The sequence below is a fragment of the Mustela nigripes genome, chromosome 17 (genome assembly GCF_022355385.1).
Source record: "Mustela nigripes isolate SB6536 chromosome 17, MUSNIG.SB6536, whole genome shotgun sequence".
Taxonomy (NCBI): Eukaryota; Metazoa; Chordata; class Mammalia; order Carnivora; family Mustelidae; genus Mustela; species Mustela nigripes.
The window spans coordinates 41,071,467-41,092,360 of record NC_081573.1 but is presented as its reverse complement, the minus strand read 5'-3'; the positions used below and the strand labels follow the sequence as shown (position 1 = coordinate 41,092,360).

At 43.7% G+C, this 20,894-nt stretch overlaps 2 protein-coding genes across 2 annotated transcripts in view; both read right to left on the bottom strand.

The window, feature by feature from the left end:
* Nucleotides 1-5,321: 5,321 nt before the first annotated feature.
* CMTM2 (CKLF like MARVEL transmembrane domain containing 2) lies at nucleotides 5,322-20,083 on the bottom strand. The gene is made up of 4 exons (XM_059381626.1): nucleotides 19,847-20,083; nucleotides 19,546-19,704; nucleotides 6,022-6,123; nucleotides 5,322-5,561 (listed from the first exon to the last, which is right to left on the bottom strand). The coding sequence occupies exons 1-4, from the start codon at nucleotides 20,081-20,083 to the stop codon at nucleotides 5,322-5,324; spliced, it is 738 nt and encodes a 245-aa protein (XP_059237609.1).
* A 553-nt stretch (nucleotides 20,084-20,636) lies between these two features.
* The window catches only part of LOC132004962 (CKLF-like MARVEL transmembrane domain-containing protein 2), a 12,324-nt gene continuing 12,066 nt past the window's right edge, over nucleotides 20,637-20,894 (bottom strand). Inside the window, exon 6 of the mRNA XM_059381625.1 lies at nucleotides 20,637-20,869. Within this exon, the coding sequence (XP_059237608.1) occupies nucleotides 20,637-20,869 (233 nt within the window). The remainder of the gene's footprint in view (nucleotides 20,870-20,894) is intronic.

The following is a 20,894-nucleotide window of genomic DNA, read 5'->3' as shown; positions in this document are numbered from 1 at the left end:
ATCTCATAAGTTTTGAATGTTGTATTTTAGTTTCACTCATCTGTACATATTTCTTTTTCTGATTTCTAATTTTCTATGTTTTCCACATATTTGTCAGTTTTCCTCCTGTTATTCATTTTTAGTTTCATTCCATTGTGATCAAAGCAGATGCTTTGTATGATTTCAGTGTTTTTAAATTTACTGAGATTTGGTTTGTTCCTAACATCTGGTCTATTTTACAGGCTGTTTCATATGTACTTTTAAAAAAATTATTTTTATTAACATATAATGTATTATTTGCCCCACGGGTACAGGTCTGTGAATCATCAGGCTTACACACTTCACAACACTCACCATATCACATACCCTCCCCAACGTCCATAACCCAGCCACCATACCCCTACCCCCAACACCTCCCAGCAACCCTGTTTGTTTTGTGAGATTGAGTCTCTTATGATTTGTCTCCCTCCTGATCCCATTTTTTTTTTTAAGATTTTATTTATTTATTTGACAGACAGAGATCACAAGTAGGCAGAAAGGCAGGCAGAGAGAGAGAGAGGTGGAAGCAGGCTCCCCGCCGAGCAGAGAACCCGATGCGGGGCTCTATCCCAGGACCCTGGGATCATGACCGGAGCCGAAGGCAGAGGCTTTAACCCACTGAGCCACCCCAGTGCCCCCTGATCCCATCTTGTTTCATTTTTTTCTTCCCTACTCTCAAATCCCCCACTCTGCCTCTCAAATTCCTCATATCAGGGAGATCATATGATAATTGTCTTTCTCTGATTGACTTATTTTGCTCAGCATAATACCCTCTAGTTCCATCCACGTCATTGCAAATGGCAAGATTTCATTTCTTTTGATGGCTGCATAGTATTCCATTGTGTATATATACCAATTCTTCTTTATCCATTCATCTGTTGATGAACATCTAGGCTCTTTCCATAGTTTGGCTTTTGTGGACATTGCTGCTATAAACATTCAGGTTCGCGTGCCCCGTCGGATCACTACGTTTGTATCTTTAGGGTAAATACCCAGTAGTGCGATTGCTGGGTCATAGGGTAGCTCTATTTTCAACTTTTTGAGGAAACTCCATGCTGTTTTCTGGACTGGCTGCACAAGCTTGCATTCCCACCAACAGTGTAGGAGAGTTCCCCTTTCTCCACATCCTCTCTAGTATCTGTCATTTTCTGACTTGTTAATTTTAGCCATTCTGGCTGTTATGAGGTGGTATTTCAGTGTGGTTTTGGTTTGTTATTTCCCTGATGCTGAGTGATGTGGAGTACTTTTTCACGTGTCTGATGGCCATCTGGATGTCTTCTTTGCAGAAATGTCTGTTCATGTCCTCTGCCCATTTCTTTCTTTCTTTCTTTTTTTTTTTTAAAGATTTTATTTATTTATTTATTTGGCAGAGATCACAAGCAGGCAGAGAGGCAGGCAGAGAGAGGGGGATGCAGGCTCCCCACTGAGCAGAGAGCCCGATGCAGGGCTCGATTCCAGAACTCTGGGATCATGACCTGAACAGAAGGCAGAGGCTTTAGCCCACTGAGCCACCCATGTGCCCCCTCTGCCCATTTCTTGATTGGATTATTTATTCTTTGGGTATTGAGTTTGATAAGTTCCCTATAGATTTTGAATACTAGCCCTTTATCTGTCATTTGTGAATATCTTCTTCCATTCTGTCAGTTGTCTTTTGGTTTTCTTGACTGTTACCTTTGCTGTACAAAAGCTTTGATCTTGATGAAGTCTCAATAGTTCCTTTTTGCTCTTGCTTCCTTTGCCTTTGGCTATGTTTCTAGGAAGAAGTTGCTGCTGCTGAGGTCGAAAAGGTTGCTGCCTGTGTTTTCCTCAAGGATTCTGATGGATTCCTGTCTCACATTGAGGTCTTTCATCCATTTTGAGTCTATTTTTGTGTGTGGTGTAAGGAAATGGTCCAGTTTCATTCTTCTGCATGTGGCTGTCCCATTTTCCCAACACTATTTGTTGAAGAGACTGTCTTTTTTCCATAGGACATTCTTTCCTGCTTTGTCGAAGATTAGTTGACCATAGAGTTGAGGGTCTATTTCTGGGCTGTCTATTCTGTTCCATTGATTTATGTGTCTGTTTTTGTGCCAGTACCATACTGTCTTGATAATTACAGCTTTGTAATAGAGGTTGAAGTCTGGAATTGTGATGCCACCAACTTTGGCTTTCTTTTCTTTTCTTTTTTTTTTTTTTTAAGATTATTTATTTATTTATTTATTTATTATTTTTTTTCAACATTCCTCTGGCTATTTGGGGTCTTTTCTGGTTCCATATAAATTTTAGGATTATTTGTTCCATTTCTTTGAAAAAAATTGATGGTATTTTGATAGGGATTGCATTAAATGTGTAGATTGCTTTAGGCAGTGTAGACCTTTTCACAATATTTGTTCTTCCTATCCACAAGCATGGAACATTTTTCCATTTCTTTGTGTCTTCCTCAATTTCTTTCAGGAGTACTGTATAGTTTTCTGAGTACAGATTCTTTGCCTCTTTGGTTAGGTCTATTCCTAGGTATCTTATGGTTTGGGGGGCAATTGTAAATGGGATTGACTCCATATTTTCTCTTTCTTCTGTCTTGCTGTTGCTGTATAGAAATGCAACTAATTTCTGTGCATTGATTTTATATCCTGACACTTTACTGAATTCCTGTACAAATTCTAGCAGTTTTGGAGTGGAGTCTTTTGGGTTTCCCACATAAAGTATGATATCATCTGCAAAGAGTGAGAGCTTGACTTCTTCTTTCCTGATTCGGATGCCTTTTATTTCTTTTTGTTGTCTTATTGCTGAGGCTAGGACTTCTAGTACTATGTTGAATAGCAGTGGTGATAGTAGACATCCCTGCTGTATTCCTGACCTTAGGGGAAAAGCTCTAAATTTTTCTCCATTGAGAATGGTATTTGCTGTGGGTTTTTCATAGATGACTTTGATGATATTGAGGTATGTACCTTCTATCCCTACACTTTGAAGAATTTTGATCAAGAAAGGATGCTGTACTTTGTCAAATGCTTTTCAGCATCTATTGAGAGTATCATATGGTTCTTGTTCTTTCTTTCATTAATGTATTGTATCATATTGATTGATTTGAAGATGTTGAACCAAACTTGCAGCCCAGGAATAAATCCCACTTGGTCGTGATGAATAATCCTTTTAATGTACTGTTGGGTCCTATTGGCTAGTATTTTGGTGAGAATTTTTGCATCTGTGTTCATCAAGGGTATTGGTCTGTAATTCTCCTTTTTGATGGGGTCTTTATCTGGTTTTGGGATCAAGGTAATGCTGGCCTCCTAATATTAGTTTGGAAGTTTTCCTTCCATTTCTATTTTTTGGAACAGTTTCAGGAGAATAGGTAATAATTCTTTAAATGTTTGGTAGAATTCCACTGAGAAGCGTTCTGGCCCTGAGCTCTTGTTTGTTGGGAGATTTTTTGATGACTGCTTCAATCTCCTTACTGGTTATGGGTCTGTTCAGGTTTTCTATTTCTTCCTAGTTCAGTTTTGGTAGTTTATATGTCTCCAGGAATGGATACATTTCTTCCAGATTGTCAAATTTGCTGGCATATAGTTACTCATAATATGTTCTTATAATTGTTTGCATTTCTTTGGTGTTGGTTCTGATCTCTCCTCTTTCCTTCATGATTTTATTTATTTGGGTCCTTTCTCTTTTCTTTTTGATAAGTCTGGCCAGGGGTTTATCAATCTTATTCATTCTTTCAAAGAACCAGCTCCTAGTTTCGTTGATTTGTTCTGTTGTGGTTTTTTTGTTTGTTTGTTTGTTTGTTTCTATTTCATTGATTTCTGCTCTGATCTTTATGATTTCTCTTCTCCTGCTGGGTTTAGGCTTTCTTTGCTGTTCTTTCTCCAGTTCTTTTAGGTGTAGGGTTAGGTTGTATACTTGAGACCTTGTTTCTTGAGAAAGGCTTGTATTGCTATATACTTTCCTCTCAGGACTACCTTTGCTGTGTCCCACAGATTTTGAACAGTTGTGTTTTCATTGTGAACGTAGCACGGTTTGTCTCCTTTTGAACAGTTAGTGTCTTTTTTGCCTTTTGGCTATGATGAACATTCTAATACACCATTCGTCCTGGCTCAACCCTGAGGAGAGGAATTTTGGGTCACATGGCAGGATAGGGTACACTTTTGAGTTTTCAGTACAAGGGACCTCCCTCGTGTTGCTCCCACTTTCCGCAGGGTTGTGCCTCTCCTGCCCAGTCTGGGTGGGTGCTGGGGTGCTGCAGAGGGAGTAGGGACTGGAGGCGTGGGGGGCCCGTGAGTGGGGCCATCCAAGCCCCTGGCTCTGCATGCTTCCTCCCACTCCCCTGGAATGCTAGGCTGTATCTTCCTTCCAGCCTCTTTCCTGGCAGAGGCGGACTGTGCCACTTCAGGGACTCCCCATGGCACACAGGCCATGCATGACTCGAGTCACAACCATGGCTCCCATGGACCTCTCAGCCTGCCTCTCATCTCATTCTTGGCTGGGCTGGGGGGGGGTGCCTCATTATTCCTCCCGCCCCATCTCCTCTAGCTCCTCATGCATCAGTTTGGGACCTTGCTTTCCTGTCGTCTGGATGACCCTTCTCATGCCACATGGCTGGTCTGTCCAGTGAGACTGTGGCCCTGACTGAGGCCTGTGAGTGAGAACTGTGGTTCCAGGGCCCAGCTGACCCTGGCTCAGGACTTATGCCCTGGTCCTCTCTGAGGGAGACACTGCAGATCCTAGAGGGCTGCTTGGAGTCCCCTCAGTTCTTCCTGTGCCCATCCTGCCTGGCCCGTGTGCCAGCCTGACTGTGGCTCTTGAAGGCCCTGAGCCCTGAGGGGACGAGACCAGCTCTTCACCCTCCTCCTGAGTGCACCTCACAGGAGGACCAATGCTGAAGTACAAAATAAGAGGAAGGCACGCCAACAACTGATTTTTCTCATAGGAACTACCCGGATGCTTTTTTAAAAAGGGGGGGGTATAAAAATAGCCATATGAACAAAATGTTCATTTTCTTTTTAGTCTCTTGTTTTCCTCTGGCCCTTCAGGCTGATCACTGTTGACAGCCGGTGTCACCCACACTGGTGGTCCCCCAAAGCTCATCTGCCCTGCAGGTACCCCAAGAGCCCAAGGCCTGGCCTTGACCTCTGCACTAAAACTTTTGTTGAACAAAATGTTTACATCAACTTTAAGCTTTGAAATCCATTTAAAGAGGAATTTCTTTTCCAAGCAAAGGTGATTATTAGGATGGAAAGGAAAACCATTCTGGAGAGAAGACAAGATAGACAGTGGACATATGTTTTGTGGTAAAACATGCTATCGCTTTGACAATGGGGGTCTCTTTGCCATCATTTCTTGCCTCCCTTTCCTTTATCCTTGGCCTTTTCTGGTGCCTTTTCCGGGGGCTTTTCTCCTGCCTTTTCCGGGGGCTTTTCTCCTGCCTTTTCCGGTGGCTTTTCTGTTCCCTTTGGCTTTTCCCTTGGTGGAGGGGGAATCAGCACATTCCTTTTGACTTTCTTGCCTTTGAAATGTTTTCTTTGAAGACATATATCAATTAAAGCGAAAAGTCCAGCCACACCGATGAGGATCTGGAAAACAAAAGAATGAACTTTTACTTTTCGTTCCAAAGCTGGCATAGTCTTTCCTCGTTTTAATTCATCAGCAGGTGCTGGTTAAGACATCCCTTGGTCCCCCCCCACCTCCCGATCCGAGATACTCCGGTTTTGCCCCCCCCCCCAATCTCACCCCCCCTTCCCCCCCCCCCCGCCCCCCCCCCCCCATGCATCTCTCTTCCCTTCTCTTAAAGCCCAGCCTGGATGTGGCCCATCGCCTTAGGGATCAGGGCAAGTAGGAGGAGGAAGCCCTTAGCTCCCTTGGCTTTCTGGACCACATCTTCTTCACTGGAAACACTGACCAGCTTTACTTCTAAACTTTGCCTGGGTCCCAAGATTTTTTAAAAGAAGACAAGTCCTTAAGTCAGGAGAGAACACCCATTCTCCAGAAGAGGTGATTTCTGAGCAAATGAAGTGCCCAACATGGAAGACTCACCATAGCAATAAAGTAGGGCGTCGGCATGCTCGTCCGGCTTTTCACCCCGATGACAATGGCCCCCACAAGGAAGATGCAGGCGAACAGGTCATTGAGAAGGTCCTGAAAGCGTGGGAGGTAGGAGAGGCAACCTCAACTAGAACCAAACCCCCTTCAACACCCAGCCTGGCATTGCTTCCCCTGGAGGGGATGGTTTCCAAACTTTGGCCTCATTTTAAAAAAACCTACGTGGGAATATGAGTATGCATCAGCTGGTGGACGTGCTGTGCTCCCAGGGCTGGGCCCTGTGTGTTGAGGCCCAGGGCACCTAATTGCCTTCATGGACCCCCCTCTGCTGCCATCTCCTCTGAAATCACACATTTAGTGGCTCTTTATCCCCCCCTCCCCCAATATTGATTTAAGTAAATGCACAACTGTTCAACTTAATTGTGATACAACCCCTCATCATCTTTCTGTTCTGGGGGCCAGCTCCCCTCTCTGGATCCAGGGTGGGCTGTGTCGCTGGCAGGAGACTCCATTGGATTCTGGCCTCCCCAGCTGGGGGCTGGGAGCTGGGAGCTGCCTTCTCCACCCCTGCCCCCACACCCCCTCCCTATCTTACTTCCTAGACAGTCTCCCCTTTGCAAGGCCACACTGCCTCCTCCACCATCAGCCCTCCTTCCCTTCTGGCCTCACCCGTAAGCTTGCCCCATACTTGTCTCCCTTACCTTCCTGAAAAAGTTCAGATGTTTGTAGACTGGGCAAAAGGCTGCTTTCCCAGCAGGCACCATGCACAGCCACTCTCTGACATAGCCAAGCTTAGAGTTGGCCAAAGCATGGCCATCTCGACAGAGCTTGCCCTCCCCACCGCTCGTGGGGTGATGGTGGCCCAGAGTTTGTGCACCCTCTTAATCCTCTGGGCAGCAGCCAACACGGCAGCCCTGGACGAGGCCTGCCCTCCCTTCCCCTTGGTTCCTGTGATGCCGTTTTCTGTTCATTGTCCTTCCCTGGCTACTTGTCGAGGGCCTGTTCTTTTCTTTTTCAGGTTTTTGAATTTTAATACATTTCAAACCTCCCAGTCCCCATTCCAACCTCCAGCAACCATGAACTACTGAGATTAAACAGATGTTACTATCTTGCAATATTTACTTAGATAGCTTAAAAAAAAAAAAAGCCAGAAGTAAAACTTCTCAGAGCCACAGTGTCACCATTCTAGCCCCTCGACACCCCTTGCTCATAGGCAACTACACGCGCTGGAGCTAATGGATATGTTTCCCAGGAATGTATTCCATATTATATATTCACAAGCAGTATATGCTGTTTTGTGTGTTTCAGAAATTTAAATTTAAATAAAATATATCTTCTAGCATTGTCTTTTTTTTTTTTTTTAATATTTTATATATTTATTTATTTGGAGAGGGCAAGTGCTTGTGCAGGGTTGGCGGGGGTGGGGTGCTGGAGGAGGAGGAGAAAATTTCAAGCGGACTCCATGCTGAGCACAGAGCCTGATATGAGACTTGATCTCACAACCCTGAGATCAAGACCTGAGCTGAAATTGAGTCAATTCCTCAGTTGGCTGAGCGCCCCCCAGGGCCCCAGCATTGGTTGTGTGTGTGTGTGTGTTTGAGATTTTATTTATTTATTTATGAGGGAGAGAAAAGGGGGCGCAAGAGCAGGGGGAGGGAGAAACAGACTCCCTGTTGAGCAAGGAGCCCAACTCCGGTTGGCATTCCAGGATGCTCTCATCATGACCTGAGCCAAAGGCAGACACTTAACCGACTTCAGCCACCCAGGTGCCCCACAGCACTGGCTTTTTAAACTGAACAAAGTTTGTGAGATTTATCAATTTTGAGAAATACATGTTGAATTCACAAATTTTAACTGATGTATTCTATGAGGAAACCAAACTAGAGACATTAGGTTGTTTTCTACCTTTAGGAAATTATTATTACAAACTCAGCTGCAGTGAACACCCTTGTCTGTGTCTTCTTTGCTTATTTCCTCCTGGTATGAACCAGTAATCAAAAATCTCCCAGTGAAGAAAAGCCTAGGACCAGATGGCTTTCCTGGTGAATTTTACCAAACATCTAAAGGGGAATTAACACGAGTCTTCAAGCTCTTCCAAAAAGTCAAAGAGGAGAGAATCACTCCCAAAAATCATTTTATGAAGCCATCATTTTCCTGATACCAAAACCAGAAAAGGACACTACTGGAAAAGAAAATTTCAGACCAATCCCTGTTGGGATAGAAATGCAAAAAGTCTCAATGAAATACCAGCAAACCAAATTCAGCAGCACATTAAAAGGATCCTCTACCATGATCAAGTAGGATTTGTCCTTGGGATGTAAGGAGGTTTTAAAGTTATGCAACTCGATCCATGTGGTAGGTCATGTTAGTAGAATGAGAGAAAGAATCACATCATCATCTTAATAGACAACGAAAAAGCATTTGACAAAATTCAACAGCTATCCATGAAAGAAACTCTTTGCAAATCAGGCATAGAAGGAACATATCTCAACATAATAAATACCATACATGACAAACCCACAGCTAACCTCATATTCAATGTCGAAAGGTTGAAAGCTTTTCCTCTAAGATCAGGCACAAAACAAGGGTGCCCACTCTCACTACTCCTGTTCAGCAGTGTGTAGGAAACTGAAGTAGAACAGTCAGACAAGAAGAAGAAATAAAAGGTCTCATCATATCCCTGATCTCATTCTTCTTTTTTCTTTTCTTTTCTTTTTTAAAAGATTTATTTATTTGACAGAGATCACAAGTAGGCAGAGAGGCAGGCAGAGAGAGAGAGAGGAGGAAGCAGGCTCCCCACAGAGCAGAGAGCCCGATACGGGGCTCGATCCCAGGACCCTGAGATCATGACCTGAGCCGAAGGCAGAGGCTTAACCCACTGAGCCACCCAGGCGCCCCAATCTCATTTTCCTATCGGTTTTAAAAATGTTGTTTACGATGTCTTCTGTTGTAAGGTTTTAATTTTAATGCGATGTATAGTTTGTCCCTCTCTCTTGCTCACACACACATTCCCAGGAACATTTATTAAATATTCTGTTCAGTGGTTTTATAACGCTACCTCTTTCATATACCGAATTGCCATGTGTATGTAAGTCTGTCTCTGAGTTCTCTTTTTATTCCTTTGTTCATTTTCTCAGGCGACCTTAGCAAGATACCACAGATTGGGTGGCTTAGACAACAGACATTTATTTTCTCACAGTTCTGGAGGCTGGAAATCCACAATCGAGGTGTCAACATATTCAGTTTCTGGTGAGGGGCTCTTTCTGGTTTGCAGATGGCTGCCTTCTTGCTGTGTCCCCACATGGCCTTTCCATGTGTGCACAGTAGGGTGGGGGAGAGGCAAGGGGAGGGGTGAGGGAGAGGAAGAAGGAAGGAGATCTCGCTGTTGTCTTTTCTTATAGGGACACTCATCCTATTGGATCAGGGTCCCACTCTTAGGATTTCATTTTATCTTAAGTACTATTCTAGAAGCCCCATCTGCAAACTTTGTCACTCTAGATGTTAGGATTTCAGCCTGGGAATTGGGGGATACTCATTCAGTCCGCAACAATTCCATTAGTCTTTTTGTTAATCCTTGAGCTAATACCAAAGCTTTATCGTAATTCCGGTATCTTGTTGGGTGAGTCCATCCTTGTAAGAATTTTAGAATTACCTTGTAAAGTTCCAGGAACAACCTCTGTCAGGTTAGAATTTCATTTACTTTATAGAATTAAAAGGGTATCATCTTTATGATAGTGGTTCTTCAGATCTGTGAATGTGGTATATTTTTCCATTCTATGTAGAGTTTTCTTTTCTATCAATAAGTTATGATCTCTGTGTAGAGTCTTACATATAAACTTTGAACAGGTTTATTATAAGATTCTTCTAGTTTCTGTTGCTGTTTTAAATGGTTACTGTGAAAAGTCAGATTTTCTCCTTGTTCATTGCTCATATTCAGAAATGATACTGTATTTGTCTCTGGTTGCCCTGCGGCACTCAAGCAGTTCTAAAAATTTCACTGTAGATACTCTTAGATTTTCTATGTAGAGAATCATATTATCTGTGAATGATGCTAGTTTTTTTACCCCTTCTCTATTCATACACTTTTTGTTTTTCTTGTTAAGATTTTTAGCACAGTAATATACAGGATGGGGGACTGTAGGCATGGCTAAGGAAATGCTTCTAAAGTTTGACCATGAAATGCACTGGTTATTGTCTGGTTGGGTAGGTATTTATTATTAAGATAAGGAGGTTCTCTTTTCAAGTAGTTTGCTGAGAGTTTTCTAAAAATTAGTATTTAATATTACTAGCTTTCCTGAAGCTTGTGAGATTACATGGTTTTCTTCTTTAGATACAAGATTTTAAATTAATAAGATTTTGCAGACTAAACCATCTTTGCATTCCTGACCCATACCCTGATCATGATGTATTGCTTGCTTATACATCGCTTGATTCAGTTTGCTTGTATTTTTTTTCAGTTTGTTTATATATATATATATTTAAGATTTTATTTATTTATTTGACAGAGAGAAATCACAAGTAGGCAGAGACGCAGGCAGAGAGAGAGAGAGAGGAGGAAACAGGCTCCCTGCTGAGCAGAGAGCCCGATGCGGGACTCGATCCCAGGACCCTGAGATCATGACCTGAGCCGAAGGCAGCGGCTTAACCCACTGAGCCACCCAGGCGCCCCCTTAGAGTCCTCTTTTAAGTGAAGAATATTGTCCACTTATATTTGCTACCATTTCTGATATATTTGGTATATACCACCATATAAATGGTATTTCTACCATTTTACTTTTTCTATTTAACATACACCACATTCTTTTTCTCCTTTTCCCTTTCTCCTTTGACTTAACTCTATTCTCTTTTCACTCTTTCTCCTCATTAGGTTTGATGTTATATGCCTGGGAATTCTATTCTTTTTTAAAAAAATTTTATTAATATATTCTTTAGCAGAATACAGAATTACGTTTTAATATGTTAGTGTTAACATCATTACCAAATGTCCTTCTAAATCAACTTTTCCTTCCTGTCATACACCATTGCTGTGGTCCTAACCTGTTACTGGGTTGCTGCTGCTTCATTTCTACCTTTAGTGTTCTCTCCCCACCTCCTGAAGCTGTTAATAACTTTTTTTTTAAACCCCAATTCTGTCTTAATGTTTATTTAGTTCAATCCACAAGCTCACTAGGCTCTTTGCTTAGTGTTCCTTTTTCACATTACATCTCTTTTTGGTTTAATTTCCTTCTTCCTGAGGCACATCTTTCAGTAGTTCTTTCAGTGAAGGTCAGGGACAAGAAATTGTTTCATTTGTTGTTTAAAAATATTGTTATTTTACTCTTGCCACCTCATCCCTTTAAAGAAATTATTCCAGTGTTTTCTGGCCAGTGTCACTGCTGTTGAAATATATGAAGTTAAGTCTAATATTTTGAGGGTTTTGGGGGGTTTTCTTCTTTTGTTTTAAGGTAATTTGTCTTTTCTTTTGGTTTGGTTTGAAGTTTCCCTTTGTTTCTGGTGATCAGCAGTGCCTCTATGACATGCCTAGGTGTGGTTTTGCGTTTATTTTTCTTGGTACACCTTTGAGAATTCATGTCTTTCATTAAATCTGATATTAGTATGGCCACCTCAGCACTTTTTTGGTCACTTTTTACATGAAATATCTTTTCCTGTTTTCACTTTCAACTTATTTGTATCTTTGGACTAAAGTGAGTCTCTTATGTTCATATTATATCAGTTTAAAATGGATCACTCAAAAAATCCAATCTGATAATCTCTGCCTTAGAGAGTTTAATCCATGTTCACTTAAAGTAATTACTGATAAGGACTTATTTCTGTCATTTTGATGTTTGTTTAAATATTTTATTTATTAGGGGCGCCTGGGTGGCTCAGTGGGTTAAGCCTCTGCCTTCGGCTCAGGTCATGATCCCAGGGTTCTGGGATCGAGCCCCGCATCAGGCTCTCTGCTCGGCAGGGAGCCTGCTTCCTCCTCTCTCTCTCTGCCTGCCTCTCTGCCTACTTGTGATCTCTCTCTGTCAAATAAATAAATAAATAAATCTTTAAAAAAAAAAAAATAAATAAATAAATATTTTATTTATTTATTTGACAGAGAGAGAAAGAGAGAGAGAGAGAGAATGAGATCACAAGTAGGCAGAGAGGCAGGCAGAGAGAGAGAAGGAAGCAGGCTCCCCACCAAGCAGAGAGCCTGATGCAGAGCTCAATCCCAGGACCCTGAGATTGTGACCTGAGCTGAAGGCAGAGTCTTTTTTTTTTTTTAAAGATTTTATTTATGTATTTGACAGAGAGAAATCACAAGTAGATGGAGAGGCAGGCAGAGAGAGAGAGAGGGAAGCAGGCTCCCTGCGGAGCAGAGAGCCCGATGCGGGACTCGATCCCAGGACCCTGAGATCATGACCTGAGCCGAAGGCAGCAGCTTAACCCACTGAGCCACCCAGGCGCCCTGAAGGCAGAGTCTTAACCCACTGAGCCAACCAGGTGCCCCTTGATGTTTGTTTTTTATATATAATATCTTTTTGTTCCTCAATTCCTCCATTATTACCTTCTTTTGTGCTTAATTTTTTATAATGTACCAATTTCATTCTTGAAATTTCATTTCATTTTCTACACATTATTTAGTTAATTTCCTAGTGGTTATCTTGGGGTTACAGTTAATATCTTACATTTACATAGTGTAGCTTGAATTGATACCAACTTAGCCTCAATAGTATATAAAAACTTACTGTTGTCATTACAAATTATATCTTTACATATAGTCTTATTAATATAGATTTATAGTTATTTTTGTATGCATTCATCTTTTAAAGCCTATCAGAAAAAGAAGCTACAAACCAAACATACAATAATACTAGCTTTTATATTTACCTATGTAGTTATCTTTACTGGTGTTCTTCATTCTTTTATGTGTTCAAATTACTGTCTTGTGTCCTCTCATTTGAGATTGAAGGACTCTCTTAAGCATTTTTTTTTAAGATTTTATTTGTTTATTTGACAGACACAGATCACAGTAGACAGAGAGGCAGGCAGAGAGAGAGAGAGGAGGAATCAGGCTCCCTGCTGAGCAGAAAGCCCGATGCGGGACTTGATCCCAGGACCCTGAGATCATGACCCGAGCCGAAGGCAGCGGCTTAACCCACTGAGCCACCCAGGCACCCCTCTCTTAAGCATTTCTTTTTTTTTTTTTTTTAATTTTATTTATTTATTTGACAGGCAGAAATCACAAGTAGGCAGAGAGGCAGGCAGAGAGAGAGAGAGGAAGAAGCAGGCTCCCTGCTAAGCAGAGAGCCTAATGCGGGGCTCGATCCCAGGACCCTGGGATCATGACCTAAGCTGAAGGCAGAGGCTTTAACCCACTGAGCCACCCAGGCGCCCCTCTTAAGCATTTCTTATAGGGCAGATCTACTAGCAACAAACTCCCTCAACTTTTGTTTTATCTAGGAGTATCTTAATTTCTCCTTCATTTCTGAATGATAATTTTTTTAAAAGATTTTATTTATTTATTTGACAGACAGAGATCACAAGTAGGCAGAGAGGCAGGCAGAGAGAGAGGAGAAAGCAGGCTCCCCGCTGAGCAGGAAGCCTGATATGGGGCTCGATCCCAGGACACCGGGGTCATGACCTGAGCCAAAGGCAGAGGCCTTAACCCACTGAGCCACCCAGGCGCCCCCTGAATGATAATTTTTTTAAAAAAATATTTATTTATTTGAGGGAGAACACATGTACAAGCAGGGGTAGGGGCAGAGGGACAGGGAGAGAGGAAGAGAGAAACAGAAGCATACTCTGCACTGAGCCTGGAGCCCAATGCAGGGCTCAGTCTCAGGATCCTGATATCATGGCCTGAGCCGAAAGCAAGAGTTGGGTGTTCAACTGACCGAGCCACCAGGTACCTCTTAAGTGGTAATTTTTTAAAAAAGATTTTTTATTTACTCATTTGAGAGGGACAAAGAGTGCAAGTGAGAGCACAAGCAGGGGAGAGTGTTCGAAGGATAGGGAGAAGCAGCAGACTCCCCACTGAGCAGGGAGCCTGATGTGGGGCTTGATCCTAGGACCCTGTGATCGTGACCTGAGCCGAAGGCAGATGCTTCGCTGACTGAGCCCCCAAGGTGTCCCTTGAATGGTAATTTTTGAAGGATAATTTCAATTTTGAAGGGTATTGTATTCATTTCCTGGAGTTGCCCTAACATAGTACCACCAACTAGGCAGCTTAGAACAACATAAATTAAAACAAAACAAACAAACAAAAACTAAAAAAAAGGCACAACATAAATTTATTGTCTCATGGATCTGGAAGCTGAAGTCTGAAATCAAGATGTTGGCAGGGTCATGCTCCCTCTGAAATGCTAGGAAATGATGTGTTCTGGCCTCTCTTCTAGCTTCTGGTAACTTTAAATATTCCTTGGTTTGTTTCACCTTCCTGTCTTCTTCCTGTGTCTTCTCACATCACCTTCCCTCTGAGCACATCTGTCTCTGTGTTCAGATCTCTCCTTTTTATAAAGATACTAGTCATACTAGGTTAGAACCCACTCTAATGACCTTGTCTTAACTAGATCTGCAGAGGCCCTTATCTCCAAATAAGGTTATTTTCACAGTACTGGGTGTTGGGACTTCAACATATTTTGGGGGGACACAATTCAACTCATAACAGATAGCAGATGTGAAAGATAGGATTCTTGGTTGGCAGGGTTTTGTTTGTATTGTTCCATTTCTTTCCTAAGTCCATCATTCCACTGCCTTGGGCTTCATAGTTTCTGATGAAAAATTGGCTGTTAATCGTATTAAAGATGCCCCTGTAGGAAATTAGTTGCTTCTGTCTGGTGACTTTCAAGACTTTGTCTTTTGACAGTTTGATTATAATGTGTCTCAGTATGGATCGCTTTGAGCTTATCCTACTTGGTCCTTTCTGGAGGTATAGATTTGTATCTTTTATCAAATTTGGAAAGTTTTTGACCATTTCATTGAATATTCCTTCTTCTCCATTATCTCTCTCTTCTGTTGGGATTCAGCATATGTTAGTATACTTGATAGTGTCCCATAGGTCTCTTTAATTTTCTTCATTCTTTTTCTTTCTGTTCCTCAGTCTGGATAATCTCAATTGACTTATCTTCAAGTTTACGGATTTATTCTTCTGCGTGCTCGAGTTCACATTAAACTGATCTATTCAGGTTTTTCATTTCAATTATATTACTTTTGGCTCCAGAATTTCTTTTTGGCTCCTTTTATAATTTCTCATTACTGATATTTTCTGCTTCTGCATGAATTGTTCTCCTGGTTTTAGTTCTTTAAGCATTTTTAAGATAACAGATTTAAACTCTTTGTCCAATAATTCTAATATCTGGCCTTTCTCAGAGACAGTCTCTTATTAATTTTTCCCCCATGAATGGGCCATACTTTCTTATTTCTTTGCATGCTCTATAATGATGAGTGTTTTAAATATTATAATGTAGTTACTCTGTAAACCGTTTTCTACCCCCCTCCCCAGGATTTGTTGTTGTTGATTGTTGTGAGGTGTAGACATTTGTATGTTTAATGACTTTCTTCTAAATTTTTTTTTTTTTTTTTTTAAGATTTTATTTATTAATTTGACAGAGAGAAATCACAAGTAGACGGAGAGGCAGCCAGAGAGAGAGGGAAGCAGGCTCTCCGCTGAGCAGAGAGCCCGATGCGGGACTCGATCCCAGGACCCTGAGATCATGACCTGAGCCGAAGGCAGCGGCTTAACCCACTGAGCCACCCAGGCGCCCACTGAGCCACCCAGGCGCCCTCTTCTAAATTTTTTAAAAGATTTTATTTTTTATTTATTTGACAGAGATCACAAGTAGGCAGAGAGGCAGGCAGAGAGAGAGAGGAGGAAGCAGGCTCCCCATGGAGCAGAGAGCCCAATGCGTGGCTTAATCCCAGGACCCTGGGATCATGACCTGAACCAAAGGCAGAGGCTTTAACCCACTGAGCCACCCAGGCGTCCCTAAATTATTGTTGTTGTTGTTTTTTAAAGAATGTTTTCTTCCAGTGCTGCCACTGAAGTCCCTGTTTCACTCACTTAATTGTCAGGTAGTGATTTGAAAGAGATTTCCTTAAATATCTGAAACAAACACAAATACTCTACCAGTCTTTGCAAGCTGGCTTTGTGTTAAGGCACTCCTTCAGCACCTGTTCAGGCTGTTTAGAATTCTGTTTTCACTTGCTGCTTGTGCATAGCCTAAAGGTAGGCAAGGGGCAAAAGCTTAGGGTCTTTTATGACTGTGTGTCCAGCCCTTGCCATGTGTGTGGCCTTCTGGAGTCCCTGAGGTATGTGGTAGCTTTTCACAGGTCTTATTCCCCCACTGAATCTCCTTCCCTAGCTTCTTCCTTCCCAAACTTCTGGTCTATTGCTTGCCTCATCTGGTTTCCCATGCCTCAGGTGGTTATAGTTAGTAGATATGCCTTTAAATGCTTTTTTGAAAAATGCTATCCAGGAGGCTGCTTCAGCCCTGAAAAAGCTCTGTGGCAGGTGAAATAAAGTCAAGTTCCTGGGCCTATTCCTCAAGGAGCCACCAGACAACTAAAAACACACAACCATAATTTTTTGAGAACAAGGTCTCAAAGAATGTGACCAGGAATGTGGGCTGTTGTCTTCATGGCTCTGGACAAGCTAGGATGTGAAAATTGGGGGACAGTTAAATTAAAATGCCACAAGACTCTTAGCAAATTCAACAGCTTCTTTCTTTATTAAGCATTCCCCTGGTTGTTGTTGTTTTTAAAGATTTTTATTTTATTTATTTGAGAGAGAGAGAGCACAAGCTGGGGGAGAGGCAGAGGGAGAGGGAGAGGCACACTCCCTGCTGAGCAGGGAGCCCCAGGTAGGGCTCAGTCCCAGGACCCTGGGATCATGGCCCAAGCCAAAGACAGACACTTACTCAACTGAGCCACCCAGATGCCTTGTGTTGTAAGTTTCTTTTAAAGGTTTATTTATTTATTTAAGAGAGAGAAAGAATGGGGTGGAGGGGTTGTTGGGGAGGGAGAGATAAACTCAAGCAAACTCCATGCCCAGGATGGAGCCTGACGTGGGGCTTGATCTCAAACCCTGAGATCATGACCTGAGCTGAAACTAAGAGTTGGATACTTATTCGACTGAGCCACCCAGGTACCCCATAAGTTTTTTTAAGTTAGATTCCAGAGTTCTGAAAAAGTTGATTCTGGCAGTTTTTGACAGCATTGCTTTAGTGGAGAGACAGAGTTTTGGTGTTTCCAACTCTGCCAATGGCTAAAATGACTAATGACTAAAAAGAGTCATTAAATGGGGCACCTGGGTGGCTCAGTGGGTTAAAACCTCTGCTTTCAGCTTGGGTCATGATCCCAGGGTCCTGGGATCGAGTCCCACATTGGGCTTTCTGCTCAGCAGGGAGCCTGCTTCCCCTTTTCTCTCTGCCTGCCTCTCTGCTTCCTTGTGATCTCTCTCTGTCAAATAAATAAATAAAATCTTTTTAAAAAATAGTCATAAATCTGGAGAGTTCACAGTCATTTTCATGTTGAGTATTTCTCCTTCTCCATTCTTTTGAGTCTCTTCTTCTGGGATTCCTATTAGACTTATGATGGACTTTCTCATTCCATTTTCTCTATCTCAACTTCTCTCATATTTTTTCTCTTTATCTCTCAGTGCCATATTCTGGGTAATTTCCCTGTATCATTTGGTTTGCTAATTCTCCAGTTTTGTTTGATATGTTTTATAACCCATTTATTGACATTTTCATTTCAATAACTATATGTTTTAATTCTAGATATTATATTTTATACTTTAAAAAAAGTATATTCTGTCCTTGGAATGTCTTATTCTGCTCTTTGGGCTCTGTTTATGTCTTTAATTCTTTTAAGTATATTTCTTACTATTTCCAGACAGCTCTTCTATTAATCTCGTATTCTCAGAGTTCTAATCCTCTATTTTGTTGTTTTTGCTGATTCTCAATTCTTGGACATGGTAATGTTAAAACTCAGGTGTTTTGTAGTTTTGGATTGTGAGTTTGTTTTTGAAAAGCCTTTCCCCCCAATCCCCACCGGTCCTGTGGGAACCTTTTTATGCTCTGATTGTGACTTTGCATTTGTTTCTGTCAGGAGCCCCAGGGACATCACCAGAACCAGGAAGAAGGAATTAGAGGAGGAAAAGCCTTGGTCTCAAGCAAAATGGGGAGTTAGAACTGAGACCCCTGAGTCATCGCCACCCCTGTTTTTCCTTTCTGGCACTCATGTGTTTCCATTTTTTTCCTACTGGCTCAGCCATTCAGCTACAGCAGTTGTGTTTACATTTTTTGTAGTGGTTTTAGGTAGGTGCAGGAGAAAGATTTTCAGGGGTTATTGATTTTTCATTTTGCTGGAACTATCTTCTCAAGTGCTTTGGCTGGGAACTTGCCCTCTGGCTGTCCCTTGACTTTGTCCGCTGCTTATCCCTCTCCCAAGAGTCTTATTTGGTCCTCCTCTCCTTTCTCCTTATATTGGGGGTCCTCACCTACACTGCTGAGACCAATGAATCCCTGGGCCCGAGGCACTTTTGATCAGGAAGCAGAACCAAGTGCAATTTGGGGCTCAGAATCTACTGACAAAGCTGGGTTTCGATCCTTTTTCTGCCACTTACTAGCTGAGTTACCTGGGGGTGGGTCTTTGGTCATTCTGAGACTGGTTCATTTGTAAGGCAAGTAAAACCCTGAGTTTAGTGGGCTGGAGGCATGCTATGAATGTGCAGTGAGATGGGAGTTCAGTGGGTGTGCTCTGTGGTGACACATGTGATTGCCAGGGTTTCAAGTCCCTAAGTTCTCAGGCACAGCATCAAGCACTTTGCATTTATTTCTCAGGCATAATCCCATGAGAGGTTATTTCTGCCCTCATGTTATAGAGGAAGGAAACAGAGGCCACAAGTGGTTGGGTAACTTACCCAGCTCCTGTTCCAATGGATGACTGCTTTGGGCTTAAGTCATTTTTTTTTTTTGAGAGAGAGAGAGAGAGAACATGTGAATGGAGGAGGGACAGAGGGACAAGGAGAGAGAGAATCTTAAGCAAGCTCCATGCCCAGTGCTGAGCACTACAGGGGCTTGATCTCACAACACTGAAGTCATGACCTCACCCAAAATGAAGAGTCAGATGCTTAACCGACTGAGCCACCTAGATGCTCCTATGCTTAACATCCTTTACAGGGATAGTCCCTGGAGTTCTAAGACTGCTTTAGAAGGGATTTCTTTAAAATTCTCATTTTATCTTACTGATTTATTGGAAGACTGGTTTTCTTCTTTGAATTCTGGGGATGGGGTACCTTCTGGAGTGATCTCCCCACTCAAGTGTGAGCTGGCATGGAGGCCCACCCCCACGACCCCGAAGCTGGGCTCTTTGACTCTCCTACCCAACTTCAGCTGCCCCTACCCTGGCCCCCTGGCAGGTGCTGAGCCCGTGCCCTGGACACAGACGGGGCAGGTGGCACATGTCTCTCTGGTCAGTTACTTTCAAGGACCAAGACCCACGCGAATGCTCCCCAGCCTCAGGCTCTCCCCATCTCCTTTCACTTACAGAAATGGGCCACAGGATGAAGGGCATGTATCTGTTGATGGCAAAGGTGTAGATAATGAAGAAGAAGCAGAAGACGGACACCTCCATGGTGATGATGAGTGTCAGGAGAGGGTGCACGGTGGAGCCGGTGAACATAACCATTGCAGCTATGAGGCAGCCCTGCTGGGAGACACGCACCTGAGCTCCGGCAGAGGGTTCTCACTGGCTCTACAGCCCTTCCGGAGCCCCTCTGCAGCCTGCTCCTTCTCTCTCTTCCCATCATCGCCTCCCTCCCCACCCCAGGGGTACCAGACCAACTTACCAAGCTCAGGAGCTTGACCTCAGCGTGCCCCATAACCCAGAACTCTTTATTGCTGTCCTTGAATTCCCACTTGTAGCGGCGACAGCCCTTCCTCGTGCCCACCTCATCCTGGGGCTGCACCGACTTTTCCTTTTTCTTGGGCTTCTGATCTTTGTCTTCGGGTTTGGGGTTCCCTGGAGGGGGCGCGTCTTCGGGCACAGGGGCTGCTGCTTTGCCCTTTTTGCCTTTGTCAGCCATCTTTGCATGGGAGTTCTTAACTTCTCACCGCCTGCCGGATCCCTCCTGCTGTGCCCCGACAGGCCTGGCCTCTGAGCGAGCCTGGTGCCCACCGACCTGCTCAGAGGTCCCGCTCAGCCAACGGCCAGGACTGGCGAACGCCAACGCCTGGTGCTCCCCCACGCGCCGCGTCTCCCTGCGCCGCATCACCTGGCTCCGCGGTGCCACCGCTGCCCAGTCACACCGCGAGGACCCCAGTGGGTGCCGGTCGACTGCCTCCAGGGTCACCCACCTCCATGAGGGAGCCCCCGCCCCTTCTCCCCCCACCCCCAGCCGCAGGCGGGTTGCGTGGGTGGGAAGCCCGGCGGGGTCAAGGCCCTGGCCACAGCCCCCTGGGGCAGCCTCGTCAGGCACCGCGCAAAAAAAGGTAACTGGACTTTCACACAAGGCAACACGAGGAAGCACAAATGTTCCCGACTTAGCAGCCCTGATTTTATGATCGCGTGTGGGCCGGGATGGGTGACAGCATGCAAGCTCAGTGGCGGGATTAGCGGGAGGGACGAAGCACAGACGCTTATGTCCGCGAGGGGGGCACCGAGGATGCCCGTGAGGATGGCATCGTGGATGGCTTCGAGGATGCCTTTGAGGATGCCTGGGTGGATGCACGCCTGATGTCTGCGGCAGGGGCCGGCGTGGGTGCCTTTCCCGCTGCCGGCGCGGGTGCTTTTGCAGGTGTCTTCGCCGGTGCCTTCGCGGGTGCTGCTGCGGGTGTTTTTGAGGGTGCGGGGGTGGGTGGTTTTGAGGATCCTGGTGTGGGTGCTTTTGAGGATCC